Below are 17,803 nucleotides of genomic sequence, written 5' to 3'. Positions count from 1 at the left end.
TAAAATACAATAGCTGGCAGAGTGTGAAATCTATAATATAAAAATGAATCGCAAAATATGTTGGTATGCGCATAATTCAACAACGCATCGACAAATTTGGCCAATTCTTTTTTAAAATGTTCGTTAAAGTCCAAGGATGGTTTTTGCGGTGAAAAAAAATTAATAATTGCCGGGAAAACCATAAAGACAGCCCTTTTCTATAGAATAAAAGTTGGCATTGAGATTCATTCATAGTTATAGTTAAATAGTTGAATCCGAGATGGCGCGCTGTAGTGCATTATTAGCAATTCTTATATAATTAATTTCTTTAAAATAAAATTGCGAATCTTATTGATAGAATTGACACATACTATGTCTAGAACAAGAGAGTAAATATGAATTACATTTTTATTAAATACAACCGGGACGAAGTCGCGGACAAAAGCTAATAATTTAATAAAAAAGTTCAATTTCAAACCGAATTTATTGTGATTGCAAATACAATATTAAAAAATCCATTAAACTTTTTTGCAATTTACATCTGAAAATATTAAATTAAAGTGCGTGAGTGCAAGTCATGTCGTGGTACTTTTAATCAAACTTTATCAATTTCGTCCATTGCGAAAAACCACACGGAAAGCAAACGTCCCACGGGTGGAATATTTGCGCACAACCGCATATTATTCATTTCTATCGACATATTGCAGCCACTTCAATCCTCAAAAAGTACCACAAAAAAAATTGAATGAATCAGAGCATTAAAAAACTTGCCCGCAGAAATTGCGGCAAGGAAGCAGTAAAATATAATTTAAAAATAAATTTCCAACTTCAACGATTTCATTTCAGGAATGCAAATCCTTCACAACTTGTTGAATTAAAATTTATTTTTAATATTAAACATCAAAATGGCATATCGCATACGGAATTATAATTGCAATAAAATTTGAACGTTTATTAAATTTATTTATAATAAAAATTTATTCGCCGAAAAATAATATTTTATTATTGCTAAAAATAAGAAAATAATGTGCTGTTATTGCTTGTTTGTTAAACTCCAGAAGTTATTTCATTGTTTCAATTTACTACATACAATCCACACTAAAATGAAGCTAAAAGCTTTTTTTATGGAACAACTCTCAACTTGAGACGACTACTCTTGTAACAAACGACAAAACTACAAATGTCGCAGCACTTTCATGCTTGGTAAAACTTTTCTCAGCGCTTGGCAGACGCTGATCTAATTATAACATTTATTTATCTAAACGTTTTGCAGCTCGTGCTGTGTAGCTTCGTGCGGAGGCGCCGGGCAATGCGGTAAAACAACATGATCGCTTTCAACTTCGCTTATTTACTATTATTGCACTGTCGACGTTTGCCATTCGAGTACTGGAAACAACTTAATAGAAATGTAAGAAGTTGGCGGCGTAAAAAGCGAACAACTCGCAACTTGTCACAAAATGTTTTTATTGCAAAAAAAATAAAGAAAATGCAAAGAATCGTGTTTCTAGCTTCTCACATATTTATTTTTTATGGTAGATAATATTTAAGCAGTAGAAAGTTACTTTTGAAGTGCCCCATAAGTTACACAAATTGTTGTAAGTAACTTTCGCATTAAAAAAAAAATAAAAGAAAAAAGTTTCGAAACCTTTTTTAAACGCTTTTCAACTTTTTAATTTACTTAGATTAATTTCACGTTTCGTGTAGGTAATAGATCATTAAAACTTTTCTAATTTCGTGGCAGGTTAAATCAGTTATCAATTTTTAAAATAACTCGTTAAAGCGCTAACAAATTGACAACATGTTAGTAATTTTAAATTACAAGGAGAATAAATAATTTAATTACACTGGTTCAGCCACCGAAATAACCGGATATTATGAAATACATAATTAATTGTGTGGTAAAGCGTTAATTGAACACAAATTGCTGCGTTTAATCCAATCATTTGTTGCATTTAATTATCAATCAATAATTAAATTAAATTAAATTAGATTTGTGTGCGTTCGTTATCGATTAGGTATAAAATAATAATAATAATAATACATAATGATTTAATTATTAAAGACAATATCAGCGCTATTAACAAGTTTAAGCTTTGAGTTCATCCGCTTAGGATATTTCCAGCTTGGAAATCTGTTAATGCAGATAATCCTACACGCGTAGCAGCTTACCAAAAAGGGCGGCAGCTTTTCGTGGGTCATAGTGTCCGAAAGTAGTTGTTCTTTCAACCCTTCTTAGCATTCGCTTCACGTGCGGCAAACGCACCGGGCGACGCGTGCAGCCGCTTTAATACGAGGTAATTGTTTCTTCGTGCTGGACTTTTTCCAGTCGACTAACTTTACTTTACAATTTGTTCGTCAAGAAGGCAAAAAACACACAGCACGCTTTTGTTGGGTCAGTGCAGTGCGCTAGATTAAACCCTACTCAAAGTTCAATGCTCTCGTGTATAAGTTTTTTATAATGGAAAAAACCTAGAATTAATTTGAAGTTAAATTAAACTCCAGCAAAGTTAAAATGTTATTTAAATACATTTTGTACGGCTTGATATAGTGTGGAGGCGCCGGGCGTGAAGGGTTTCAACGGCTTTTAGCTACTACCAAACCTTTTTTCCTCTCTCCTATGACGTCACGCGACGCCGTGCAATAAACTCGGTGGAATATGAACGCGTCGACAAAAACGACGTACGTCTAAAAAGCAAACGCTAAACTTAAAGCTCTCCACGACTTAAACAAACTTAAAGTTGAAACTTTTCAGGCGTGTATACTTCAAATACACAATATATTTGTATTGATTTATGTCTTTATTGTACGCATATGTGTTTTCCTTTGACATTACCTGATTTTGCTTCGGTTAACTGCACTCAGCAATCAGCAACGTCTAACAAACCACTTCAACATCTCTCTGAGCTTTCGCCTCGTCGCTTTGGAAGTACTAACTTTGAATCGTGCATCTAAATCCGTTTGCTTGGACTTTACTCATTTCCCTATTTGGTTTTGAGGGTAACTTGGTAACTTGAGACATCTTCTGTTCTGCGGTTTCCATCTTCGTCGCAATGTTTGATGTCGAATGCGCATAGTTGATTTTAGGTGCCAGTGCTAATTTGGTCGGTTTTGTTTGACCAGATAATCTCACCACCCACAACGTACACCATCCTATCTGAATTTAAAGTCTGTGTGAGTTTGTATACGTATATTATAAGCCATTTTCAATGGAAGAGACACACGAAAAGATTGCACGCGCGCCGGAATAACATGAATAAGCTGAGCCATATCGTCAACACACGCTGCGGCTTAGGTGAATGCTTCACCGCAAGTAAAAGTAGACGCGGAAGCACTCTAAGTTTACAGGACGCACGAAGGCGGAACTGAGGAAAGGCTTTATCGAATGGCGGTAACAAATGACACGTGTACGTTGTATACATGGACGACGCGTATAGGAAAAGTGGAGGAAGGATTTTGTCCGCTTTCAATTTGTATCGCTATCAAACCTCAGCTGACACGTCCTAAGATGAAACTATTTTTCAACCAGCGAAACTTTTATTCCTTTTTACCTAAAAGGTAATATTAATTTCAACGTAAATACAGTCTGGAGTATTTTCTTTGAAAACTGAAAGTAGATATTTTCCTGGTTTCGAAAAGAAAAATTTTTATAATAAAATATTTTTTACTTCAACGGAAAAATTAAATTATATTATATTATATAATGATTCTATGAAAATACAAAGGAATATTTATTATAAACATGAATTTACGTAACTAAAAATAATATTTTATGTTTTTTATTACCGAAAGCTTGTTTATTAAGCTAAAAATGTCATTTCATTAATTTTTATTACTAATATTGCTGGAATTTTATGATTAACTTTTAACTTTAGTAATAACACTGCTAAAACATCCGCTACTTTAAACATAATCAGTAAAACTTTGATAGTGTGCCTTGACTCAAGAGATTCGTGTAATCAAAAGTCCGCTCCTGCCTAAACTAAATAAGTTAGACGAAAAAGTTCATGCGCAGGTAATTTCCGTAAAGTAATTCAATTAAAACTTGCCTCGCCCAAATAAGCATTTCAATTTTAATGACTCATTCAAACAGCAAATTAAATTGAAAATGCACAATCGAAAATAGCCAGCGTCGCTCGTAAAAATACAAAAGTTGCTTCTATTGGAATTTAATTATCGATTCCCCATAGAACAGCAGTGTATGAATCATAATTTTTCCGACGAATGACGCTTGTTGTATCATTTATTTTTCATTTTCGTGGTGTATTTGGTGAACGTCACCAGAGGTCGGACGAAATTTAAATTAATTTACATTCGATTAAGCGTTGTTGCCGGCGTCGATCATTGATTTCCGTGTACGCGATGAAATACTAAACGAAGCGAAAAATTGGTTTTCTTCAATGGGGCAAGCGCATGGCCTCTTAATTTTCGCGCAATTATTTGGAATGTATTTCGGGTAATATGCATAATTTGTTTTTGGGTGATTTGTCAACGTCAACGGCACGCTTTCCTTCGTTTAGGGAGTGAGAAAATGAATTCCGGATATAATATTAAAAGCAGACGATTTCTCCACGTGAGTATGATTTACCTAATTTAAAAAAATGAATTTTCAGAATATATTTTCACAAAATCAGTAATCTATAATATCTATAATATAAAAATGCGTTTGTAAGCGCATAACTCAACAACGCGTAGACCAATTCTTTTTTTTTTTTAATGTTCGTTAAAGTCCAAGGATGGTTTTTACGGCGAGAAAAATTCAAATAATTGCCAGGAAAACCCTAAAGACAGTTTTTTTCTATAGGATAAAAGTTGACATTGAGATTCAATTATAGTTATAGTTAAATAGTTGAATCCGAGATGGCGCGCTGAAGTGCATTATTAGTAATTATTTATATGCATAATTTCTTTAAAATAAAATTGCGAATTTTAATGATAAAATTGACACATGCTATGCTTAGAACAAGAGAGTAAAACGGAATTACATTTTTATTAAACACTACCGCGGGCAAAAGCTAGTTTGAAATAAAATTCTTAATATTTTCATATGTATGAAAAAATACCATGAGAAAATGGCTTTGAATTATTATCCAGCGTAGGAATAACTAGTAAACTCTCATGATGTCGATTTATCCAAGCTTAACAGCACCCATATTACTTAGTGCTTGCTGAGGAAAGAATAGCCAGCAAACAAAGCCGATATTCATGCGAGTCGGCCACTCGCAACATAAACACGCCGGTCTTCTCAGCGCTGCATTAACAGCAGCAATTCGCGCATTTAAGTTTTCCGAGTAATTTGCACCGAGCGCTAATTAATGAGAGCCTCTCGAGGGCGTGCTGGGCTCTGAATAGTGCGCTTAAATAGCAACGGCGCGTGATGAGGATTTATGCTCGCAGCGGTGCGCCGACTGATTGAATGCGTTACATGCTTCTCAGTGTTTCGACCTCGCAAACATTTTGCTTTTAATTTGATTAATGAATCGTTCTATTAAATTCACGCAAGCAACTAAATACCACCAAATTAACTTTAGTATCAAGAACACTTTTAATTCAAAATTTTAAAAACAAAACAAAAATAGATTTTGAGATTTAACAACGCAGCAATTCAAAGAAAATAGGTCATAGGTGATATACTTGTGCAGAAAAATCTTCTATACGACATGATCCCTCTTTTTTAAGAGTATCGTTGGCGATGGTAGCACCTAATCCAAACCTAGAGCTTTTTTTCATTCGTTAGTCGGCAATTGTTTCATTCACATTGTCGTTTTTTTTTTTGTTATACGCTGTTCCACTGCGTCGCGTAATTATCTCCACTCACGTAGCGACTTCGCTCAGCTTTATTTAGATTGCTTCTTTCATTCAGGCACGAAACAAGAGCGTTTCGTGACTTCATGTGCTCCGTGTCTTCGACTAAAGCCAAAACCACTCGCACGTTTCCGCCTAATTCGTATGTATTGTGCGCTTGCTAGAAGATCCCGCACTGAAATCCATACATCCAAGTTTTGCTTTTCGGATAATCCGATACTAAACCAAAACTAGTCGCGCATGACAAAATCCATATGCGCTTTGAAATTAAAATTATTATATTTCAGTTATATGTAATCGGAAAAAAAATTACTCTTCATTAGCATTATCTAGTAATTTCAAAACGCGAAACGCACAGATGGAAAATTATCCAGCGCGGCAATTCAATTCCAACGGATTACATTCGCGCTAGTGGCAGCGCTGATAGCTAAATTAAAATTGGACATTCCGCCAGTCGGATACATATCGCTCTGGTGGTTGTACCATAGGGTAGTGTAACGTACCTTTTTGCCACACGCGTCGCTTTAATAATTTTATGCGAAAATTGCATTTTTGCCTTCATATCCGCGCGCGCGCGTTGCCCTAATTACATCTCGCATCAAAATACGCTCTGCACCATTTCGCGGCTCACGAAATAATAATTACCGCCGATAATTGAACAACAAAATTACCAGTTCAATAATTGCATTACACTGAACCAATACTAATCTGGTTTTATTTTGTGTGTGCAAAAATGACTGCTTTCTATCGTATAGTTTGTCGTGTGACAAGCAATTTTTTATGCACGCGATGTGAAAAAAGAAGCGCAAAGTATATTTGCATTCATGGTGCGCATTTCTGGTACTTCACAACGGCATCCGGTAGATAAAACGGAGGAAATGCATGCGACCTGCAAAGTTGTCTAATGTATAATATATTTTGCGCCAGGATAGGGGTCAGAGGAGGCGGAAACAAAAAATATAGCGTGGAAGGATTTCGACTTTGAATTTACTCAAGGCACGCTATTGAAAGAATTCAAATTTTATTAAAAGGAAAAGGGAAAAAAGAGGGAACGGAAAATGCAAATGACGGTTAGATGCGAGTATTTTTAATTAATTGGTTCATACATTTATCCACGCCTACACAAAAAAGTAATATAATTAATCATGTTCTGAATTACTATTATATTTTCCTTCTAAACATTAAAATTTTTAATTTATCTTCATACAATTCGGAATATTTGAGGTGTTGCAAATAACTGAATAACAGAATCTTCTATAATATAAAAATGAATCGCAAAATGTGTTGGTACGCGCATAACTCGACAATGCTTAAATCGTTTTGGGAAATGATTTTTTCTAAATGTTCGTTAAAGTCCAAGGACGGTGAGAAATAATTGCCGGGGAAACCCTAAAGACAGCCCTTTTCTATAAGATAAAAGTTGACATTGAGATTCAATCATAGTTATAGTTAAATAGTTGAATCTGAGATGGCGCGCTCAAGTGCATTATTAGATATTCTTTATAAAATTAATTTCTATAAAATAAAATTGTGAATCTTATTGATAGAATTGACACATACTATGTCTAGAACAAGAGAGTAAAAAGGAATTACATTTTTGTTAAACACTACCGAGACAAAGTCGCGGGCAAAAGCTTGCAACAACATAAAAATTAGATTAAATAGATTCATGAAAAACATTTGTAAAGTTTAATGCATAAATGGCGCAATTTTTTTAAAGAGAAATTCGACTGATTCAGTATCATTCTTGCATAATGATCAATTGTTGTTTGTTCTGCGTGTTCCAAAAAGAGCAAAAAAATACAATACTATGAATTCTGAAAATAAATCCAACGGCGTAATATTCTAACTCGGCGCACCCTTTGTTGTATCCATCATAATAGCCAATCAAAACTCTCGCATTGCATACTGCCGGCATTGTTCAAACGTAGCAAACAGCACTGAGATCCACAGCAAAAGCAAAGTAAACATTAATCAACAATCAACGCTAGATACTCGCATTCCACCTCTGTAATTGTCTACAGCCGCTACTTTTTCGACCTAATCGCTATCATGTAATCCTTTTTTTCTGTATTGCGTATTTTGCAATTCCCCAAGGCCAGCGATGTCTGTAGCATAGCATGCATACGAAACAAAACAAAACGAAACGAAACGAAAACAAAATCGCAAACTCTCTGTTGGTACGAATGAACAATGCGTGCGTAACACTGTTGGCATAACAAGTACCAGGGAGTTGGCGAGATGTTGTAAGCATCATCCGGTTGCGTCCCGAAATACATGTACGGACATGTGCCGCATGTGCGCGCGGGGTCTTAGCCGCTGATTTAGGGATGTTGCGGATGAGGAACGGCTCACAATCCGCGATTCAGGTCCAACCTGCGCGCGGAGTAGTTTATTCTCCGGACAATTTGCCCTCGTAAACAATACAAGAGTAATATGAATCATTTAAAACGAGTTTAGGAGGATTTGTGTGACGACGAGCCGGGAAGCGTGCGCAAAATATCCACCAAAGGAAGAGAGGCATAAAAGAATAAAGCCGCTAAACTTGCTACTGGAAAATTTACGTGGGTTTTTTTTTGTGTTGTTGTTGAATTTTTTGCAGTTCTCTTACTTTCGAGCAGATGTCACAGAGTTTTGAAAGCGGAAGACTTATGAAGAATCTTTTTTCTTGTGGTGGAGGCTTAAATTTTCCAAGTGCATAAAATATCAAAAGGTGTATGACTTGATTACTTTTAAATAATTTATTAAACAAAAATTTTTAACAAAATAAATAAAAATCCAGCAAAAGTTAGGTTAATATATTTATTATTTTTATCTATAGATGGCGTTGGTGTATAAATATGACAATTTTTGGTGTTTTTTATGCTTTTCAGCTCAAAAAACTTAAACGATTCTTTCAAAATCTCACTTCGTGAACAATTTTCATCTGACGATATTATGTTTACGTCGCTCAAGCACATCGTGTTAAGAAAAATACGCTGAAAACTTTTGTTTGCAGCAGTTAGATACAGCAGGCGCGAATATAAGACGCTCATAAAGGGGCTCTGAAAGAAAAACCGCGACAAAAGAATAGCGCTGGATGTCGCCGGAAAAAAATGTGAGGAAAAACCACGCCGCCTCAGAGCAACAATGAAACGTCGGTGCGAGGCGGTGGACAAAACGAACGATTGTTTTGCGCCACAAATCGTCAGCGTGAATCTCCACAATAATAAAATAGTACGGATTCGTGAAAATCCATATACAGAGAGATTTTTGCACTATAAAAATGCAAACTTTTCAAATTTTGCGAAACTTTTACAAACTGAAAATGCATATTTAGCTTATTTAGCATAGAATTTTTGTGCGTTTGGTGCAAATCTCGTATTCGGAAGGTAAACAATCGAAAATAGGCTTTGAGCTCGCCGACTGAAAATGGAGAGATGAATAAATACTGAGCTAATTCGAATATGCTTGTAAATTAATTAATTTTCGTACGCGCACAAAGCAACTCGAATTTTGGTGTTGTGTTTACGCATTGTTAAACAAACGGGGGGACAAACAAAATTTAGAATTCCATTCGGAGTATAATGCTTTAGTTAGAGCTTTAGACAATACGCCAAGGGCAAGATTTGGTCATAAACTTTTTATGCGAATGCAAAAATTAGGTAACAAGCCAGCAAAACATAAAGTTAAAACAAAAAAACATTAGAATTAAAGAACAATATTCATAATTTAATTACCTTGTAATCTGTTTCATCTAATTAAAAAATAATTATTTTTCCAACCTTAAAAATGAAATGTTTTTTATTCAGGTCCAATTTTCTATTGCTTACGATCTGGCTGTCGATTTGGATTTGGCCTCGGATGTAGGTGTATTATAAACGTGATGGAATTGTAACGACGAAATGCTTAGAGAATGACTGAAGTAGTTGAGGGATGAAGTCGGGATTCAGCCAACGGGGGAATACGTAGTCTGAATTCCAGACTACTTACGCATATTTGATCCCATTCGTTTAAACCATGAGTGTCTCAGTAAAGACCAGCTACAATCTACTCGTAACCTAAAGACCTTATTCAAACGTTCCTTTGTAGTAAACCTTCCACTAAAATTGAAAAATAAACTTTTTTATTATCAAAACCTTGAGTTTCTTAACTTTAATGCCTAGACAATAATTTTTTGATGAATATTCCTCTTTGGTTTTGTAATATAAGCTGGTTTTATGATTGTGATTATTTCCCCACGCTTGCTGTTAATAAATTACAAGACGTGCATAACTTACTCCACTTCTACTTAATATCCACCCTCCGCGTAGCAGTGCGCATGGAATTTTAAATTACAGCGAGCCTCTTGGCGTTTGATTAGAACGAAATCTTTTGCGGAAATTCAGAGCTTTTCGCTCTGCCACTGTTGAACACTCTCGCAATGCGAACATCGCTGGTATTTCGCTTGACGTCTGCGTCTCGTATCGCGTTTCCTCTCTAATTCATTACATCATCAGATTAAAACTCTAATTGCCCCGACGCCGAAAATATTCCCAGAGACTCGTATCGATTTGCTGCCCCTTTTTTGTCAGTCTACCAGACTCTTATTCTACTTATCATACATTGGATACCATGATACAAAAACTTCTTTTTTTGCTGTTAATTAGAATTTGTGTATTGAGAGCAGCGTGAGAGATGAGAACGGAATTTAATTACGCACTAAGTAATTAATAAGCGAGATTTATTTGGATGAGCTCGAATCATTAATCTTTGTATTTTCAGCGACAGTTTCTACATAAATTAGAAATACAACTTTCTTTCATGTTTTTGAAATTATGGAATGTAAATGTATTGTGTATATGAACTGGGTATATGGTTGAGCTTTAAGCACACACGCTGATGAAAGTCTTGTTAGCGCATCCGCATGAAATTGATATACAAACCACTTGAACGACAAGCAAAGGATGAAGACGACGCACGGACAACATTAGCATATGAAAACTATGCGGCTTATGCGCTCAAGGAGTTTTGCATGCGCTACTTTTCCTTCAAGTTGCAAACTTGAAATTCATAAGAGATTCTACGTGCAAGTCAAATATAATAAATTTTGTTCTTTCGTAGCGTTGTAGAGAAAAGAATCAGTTAGTGACACGCTATTTATAACTCAAGGATAATGTTTAAATTGTTAATTAGCTGAATTTATTTTTGCTCTCAAAAACAAAAAATTAAAAAAAATATGAGAGGAAAAGGTACACAATCAATAACATAGTTTGAAAATTGCTTCAAAAATAGTTTTATAAAAAAATAAGTGTGAATACTAATCTATAATATAAAATTTAATCGAAAAATCTGTTGGTAAGCGCATATCTCAACAACACAAAGACCAATTTGGCTAATTCTTGTTTTAAAATGTTCGTTGAAGTCCAAGGATGGTTTTTACGGCGAGAAAAATTCGAATAATTTCCAGGAAAACCCTAAAGACAGCCTTTTTCTACCGGATAAAAGTTGACATTGAGATTCAATCATAGTTATAGTTAAATAGTTGAATCCGAGATGACGCGCTAAGTGCACTAAGAGCAATTCTTTAAATAATTAATTTCTTTAAAATAAAATTGCGAATCTTATTGATAGACTTGACACATAGATACTATGTCTAGAACAAGAGAGTAAAAACAAATTACATTTTTATTAAACACTACCGGGATGAAGTCGCGGGCAAAAGCAAGTAATTAATATAAGCCGACATGTATTGATCAGGTGATACTAAAGTAGCCTATACTTGAAGCTTTTTCTAAATATTTAACAAATTTTATCGCAGCTACAATTTAATTAACAATTTTGTTTTATTTATTTGTTTGTGCCCGGATGAATTGTATTCATAAACCAATTAACAGCAAAAGCTGCAGGTGAAGCTTTTGCGGCTCGTATTCACAATCGTCAGCATTTAGCGACGCATTTGCGCGATTTGGTTATTCTGTAAATGAAACACGTTCCATTAGCGCAATCAGCACAAAACACAAGCACAAAAAATATATCCGAACGACCAGCAACAACAACATGGCAACAACACTTTTTTTTCTGAACTGTCGCAATTTTCTGAAATTTTCAACATTTCAGCCTTGCAACATTGTGTCTAATTTTAGTTTTTGCTTGTTTTGAACGTACATCATCGAATGACATTACGGCCAGATATTAAAGGGTCTTTACTCACGCCCATTGATCCGATGTGTAAAATATCTTCCGTTTCGCTAGGACGCGAGCAGTTTTGTAACAGTGTTGCCGCCCGAGGGGCGGTTTGGCGTGTGAAATGAACTACTATCAGGGCGGTATAGACCAGGGTGGCGGGATGATTTAATGCCAGCGATATTAGCACTTTAGCACCTTTGGGTGTGTTTTTTTCGGGAGGGATAACGTGGTAACGCTCAATTTTGTGGTATATTTCTTCCGGCGATGATTTAGTACTACTCTTTCAAGTAAAAATCTATCGTAGTAAAATACAAAATATATTTATAAAAATAAAATTCGCTAAAAGTAGCTCAAAAATAATGATTTTACGTGAACGAGATTGAAAGTACTAATTGAATCGAATTTTTTTTCTCTCAATTGCTTATCACTTCATAGTCTGCGTTGATTTGCTGAGCGAAAAGCGCGAAAAGCCAAATTAATACTTTAGCGCACGGTTCGCGAACTTTTCGAATGGCCTGCTTCAACTTCCCGTCATTTAGACAAATCCGATGCGAAATGCGAATCCAAATTCGATTTGGAGTAGATTTGCGATTTGTGCCGCTCATTGAATAATTGAAGCGTATTTTCAGCATGCAGTTTTGTTCGCTTCTTAAAATTGAGTAATTTATCTCTTAGGGGGAGTGTCTTGACGTCACAAACAGCCAAAGCAATTTATTAACAGCTAAATACGCATTCATTTAATTCTGCAGTGATATAAACAACAAAATATTGATTTTCTTATATTGATTATAGCAGAAAATGAAATTCTGTCGGTTTGTTTCGTGTTAAAGTTTAAATCGCTTGATGGATTTTAATAAATTTTGGAATAGAGACATATTGGAACGTGGAAAAGGACATAGGCTACTTTTTGTTGCAAAATAATAACTTACAGCGGATAAAAAAGGGATAAAAGTTCATATAAGTGAATTATACTTGTATAATATAGCTGATGACACATAATAATATCCATGATATTAAAAATGGACTTAAAAAGCACAAAATAAAATTTCCATCAGCATGACCATAAAATCCCATTGTTATCGTGTCAGGTAACGACTTCTCTTGAGTCTGCCAGTAGATAATCACAACGCGCATCGATTGATAGCGTTCAACGAACCGCGCGTTTCCCAACCGCAATCGAGACGACAACTTTCAACACGCGCACTACCAATGCACACACCATAGCAATATAGTGTCTATTGGTCGATTTTAATATCACACCGAGGGTTGAAACGTAGATACGCAGCCGTAATAGAAATAGGAATAGCGATAGAATTCGATTCGCATCAAATTGCTACGCCACCATTTATATAGATATCATTATTATTCAAACTGCTACAATACTATAGCCAATTCATTCGCCAGCACAAATAATAATATATTAACTCGAAGAAAACGGGTGTTATGCGTGATGGCATATCATCAAAGCATGAAATACAATAGCGCATTTTACGTTGCGTGCGGAGAGACATAAAAATTCATCCAGAAATTGGAGAATCGCGAAATGCGTAATAAGAGCCGCACATAAACCCAACGCGATCACCATTATTATGTATATATATATGGACCTATTTGCCTACGATTATCTCTCTAACCAATAAGAACAATAATACTTTATTTTCAAGTTTTATTTATTTTTAGTTTTATTGCAATGCAAACGATAAATACAAAAATTGCGTGCGGAAAATGTATTATTCCTTTGTTTGCGCAAACCATGTTTAATTTTCTAAAACCAAAAACAAAAAAAGATTCTCTACCGAACGAATGGAATATTCAAAACAAAAATGCGCGTGTTTGTTTTAAATTCGCCGCCGGCTGCAAGACAATAAAACTTTGCTTTTGTTGAACAGCCCTGCGCCGTTTCGTGTGCATATTGATTTTTTGCATAATTTACTCAAACGCCCAATTCGCCATCAGGATGTAACCTGTAAAAAAAGCTTCCAATTTATTGCTGATAATAAACACTGTCAAAAATTTCCACCAGTCGAAAACATTTTTTAAAGAAATAATAAAGCTCACATAGCTTCATGTTCGTGCGTAATTTAATAACGGCCGAAATTCAATTATAAACTCCAACTTGACTGTTATCTAGTATAATGCGGTAATATAACGTTACTAGCGCAAGTAAGCCTTCTGCAAACGTTGCTGCTACCATGGTGAATAAATGCTGCGTTGCATAAACTGGTCTATTACTCAGTGAGACCTCACAATCAACTTAAATCTTCCAGGTATGCATCACATCATCCTCATTCTCCTTTACCCGCAGACTGAAACCTGATAAATATGAATGGAATATGCTGGTTTCTTTGTTGTGATATGAAATTAGATTTTGTCTAGACTAGCAATATTCCGCACAAACTAAGTCTATAGACAATGTTATTGTTTATGTAGTATCTACTTAAAGACTTAAGATGTATCGATTAATTCGCTAAACATTCCCAACTAAATCAACGCCATGTAGGTTACCTATATGAATGAAATATGAAATTGATGTCGCTGCACCTGAGAGCTGGTTGAATGAGGTTGCTGGCTGCAACATTAAAGTACATAAGCTCAGCGTCGACCCCGGCAGCCCCATTCACCCATTCAAATCAATTACAATTGACGATGTGATCAATAACTTTGGCCTATTTCACGACGACGTCGCATGACGTCGTCGATGCACCGCCGAGTGGTGGTGAATGAGTGAATGATACCGGCGCATAGCAACCGGCCGCAAGCAGAACACTTAGTACTTATGCGCCTTGCTGAATATGTTGGAAAATGAAGCAATGTGCGAAAAGTGCATGTCGAGTGCGAGCGCATCGCAATAAGTAGGTAACATGCTCCTTAAACCACTCAACATCACATCCATCGCTTGGTGAACGCAAAAAAAAATTCAGCAAAGAAAAATTCAACGAGTTGTGATAGCGACACGCCGGGATACAGCACGGAAAAAAAGAGGATCTATAACAAGGCGTCACGTTTATCGGTTTTTCTCTTGAGCTTCCCACGCGCCGGTGTCTAGTCTAGTCTATATTTACCTTCGGTGTGGATGATGAGGGTGAATTTATGAGTTAAGTTCGGCGCAATTCAAGATGAAAATATTATTATATCCACTTCTCGGGTGTGATCTTAAGAGGGACAAATTTATGTGATTGTATTTTCAGATTATATGATTTCAACATCACCTTTGTCAGATTTTTTTTAGTAATTGAACTTAGTTCTTCTTTGACGAAATCTCTTCTGAAAATTAAGTTCAAATAAATTGATTTTAGTGCCATCTATGTCCAAATTATGTAACTATAACATTTATTTTCCCATAAACTCTTTTTATCCCATTTGAGTCCTTTATCTTTCAGTTATCGTAACAAAAAGTAGTTTATGTCTTAATTCAAGAGTCAAGTGATCTCTATACAAAAATTCATCAAAATTGTCCAAGTGGTTTAGGCGTGAAATGAAAACAAACATACAAAGAAGCAGATCCCTTTACTAATATTTCCTTGTTTTTTCAATTAGGACATTGTTTTATGTTTACGCCCGTAATGGCACACTTCGTTTCTTTTTCAATTCGACTTTCAGAATTTATGGACGCGCATGAAGAGGATATAAGAAGTATTCGATTTCAAGAAACACAGAAATACATTACAACTTTGTGAAACACCGCCAAGCCAGATACTTATTTTCCCATCCAACTTTATTATCAAAAGTTTGCTCTTTTCGTTTTTTCGTGCGCACACACTTGCACCACCCACATTCCGAAACCTTAATCCGTACATTACATTTACACCTTCGCACGTGCGAGCAAATTCGAATTTTCGACGAGGAGTATTCAAGCATCGAAGCGTAAGGTTATCGGATTACTTGTGCTTCCTGTTTGATGTAAGCACAATATGAACAAGTATAACATAAACACATAAATTCACCTTGGAGTAAGAATGTCTTTGATCCTTTGACTTGATTCTCAGATTTATTGATTTCGAGCGATGAAAACAACATGACTTTTCCGAAAATCATCAAAACCAACACATGTGAATTTATTTTTCACAAATTTTCACAAAACAATATTATGTTTAGTGTACGCTAACAAAAAAACACAGTTGAAATAAAATGTTGGTTGAAGCAGTCAAAAAACAAAGTAAATATCAATAAAACACAATAAAAAGCCAAACAAACCAGTTTTCCACTGGCGTCACAACGAAAAACACACAAACAGCTGCGATGGAACAACAACGTTTTCCAACCGCGACGGATGTGCGATACAAAAATAACAATCATCACGCTGCAAAGCAACAATGTGCGCAACGAAAATCTCACCATTTTTCTCCTACGGATTTATCGTTCTGCTTCTCAACACACGTGTACAGAGTGAGCATCACAATCAATATTTTTCCTCAAGTTCACATTAGCTTGATTGATTTTTTCAAAGGCATGTTCTTCAAAAGACCCCCAGCCACGATCACATTAGAAGATATCCATCCGGCAAACGGAGCAATACGATTTGACTCAGAAGACATCGATTACTACGAGAATATCAACCCGCATTGCAGGACGATTTTTCTAATTCATGGCTGGTATCCAGATCAATACAATGCTTTCGATAAATCTTATGAGGAATTACTCGCGAAGGAAAAGTGTTGTAATGTTGTGAATGTACTATGGAGGTTTGAAGATGATACAGATGGGTATTACGAGGCGGCAAAGCGAATACCAGCTGTGGCTGCACATGTGGCTGAACACATTGTTGAACTGCATCAATTTGGTCTATTGCAACATTTAGTCGAAATTGTAGGGCATTCGATGGGCGCGCATATTGCTGGCACAGCGGCAAGAATAGCCAATCGGCGTGGACGTGTTGTAGATGTCCTTCTTGCTCTGGATCCCTGCGGGCCGGGTTTCACGGATTATGATCTTACTTATGCAAAGTACAAACTAACTAGTAAAGATGCCTCTAGGGTGATTTCACTCTACACTAATCAGAACTATTTGGGCAGTTCTGAACCTACGGGAGATGTTGTTTTCTTTGCGAATGATGGTAGTAATCAACCTGGATGTGACCTAGGTAACGAAATACTAAATAACCAACTTAATTCCAATCAAATAAATTATTTACTTATTAATAGATATTTGGTGTGACCATCGGAGAGCTATAGATTATTACAATGAAAGTTTAAATAATCATAAATATGTAGCGTATGATCGAAGTGGTAATCAAGCAACATTTCAAAGTTTAAACCATGAAGCACCAGGGCATTATTATTTTTCTACAAGAAATTTACATATAACTACACAAGCTCCACAACAAAAACCAGACAACTTCAATAGTTTCAAAAAAGAGCCGAAAAATACAAAACCCGATTCAACTCCAAATGATTTCCAATTCATGTTGAATCATATAAATAAATACAATAACCGTGAGGATCTCCACGAAAAAACCGAACCAGTTAAAGCCAATGTTGATACAAGTCTGGATTCGATGGATTTCATGTTCAGCCGACTAAATAAACACAATAATTATCAAGATACAAGAAAAAAAGATGAACCCAAAGAGAATAAGATTGATACCAGTATGGATTCGATGGATTTTCTCTTTACTAGATTTAATAAATATAATAAACTATATAATAAATAATAAATTAATTTCCATATTTAATAAACATGGTTATTCATATGTTTGTTATGTTTATTTATAAATTTCATCAGTACTATGACCTATGAATATGATTATGAAATATTTCGATGTGATTTTGATATATTTTATGTGGAATCGTATAAATAATAAATTAATAAAGTAATGCTTTTGCTTTTTTACCTTTTGCGTTTTGCACAATGAAAAAATATTAACTCGATAAATATT

The 17,803-nt window shown here is 35.3% G+C and overlaps 2 protein-coding genes across 12 annotated transcripts in view; one reads left to right on the top strand and one right to left on the bottom strand.

Moving 5' to 3' along the window:
* The window catches only part of rdgA (retinal degeneration A), a 70,655-nt gene that overhangs the window by 18,552 nt on the left and 34,300 nt on the right, over positions 1–17,803 (bottom strand). The window lies entirely within an intron of this gene.
* LOC135790688 (pancreatic triacylglycerol lipase-like) lies at positions 16,176–17,578 on the top strand. Its single transcript, XM_065300959.1, has 3 exons — positions 16,176–16,314; positions 16,376–17,008; positions 17,070–17,578. The coding sequence occupies exons 1-3, from the start codon at positions 16,242–16,244 to the stop codon at positions 17,576–17,578; spliced, it is 1,215 nt and encodes a 404-aa protein (XP_065157031.1). The 5' UTR covers positions 16,176–16,241.

This window comes from Atheta coriaria, unplaced genomic scaffold (assembly GCF_025399875.1).
Source record: "Atheta coriaria isolate IRGN ID8LTWV9N9 unplaced genomic scaffold, Caltech_Dcor_3.1 hic_scaffold_4_pilon, whole genome shotgun sequence".
Lineage (NCBI taxonomy): Eukaryota > Metazoa > Arthropoda > Insecta > Coleoptera > Staphylinidae > Dalotia > Dalotia coriaria.
Note: the sequence above shows the minus strand (reverse complement) of the source record. Positions and strands in the feature narration are given on the sequence as shown.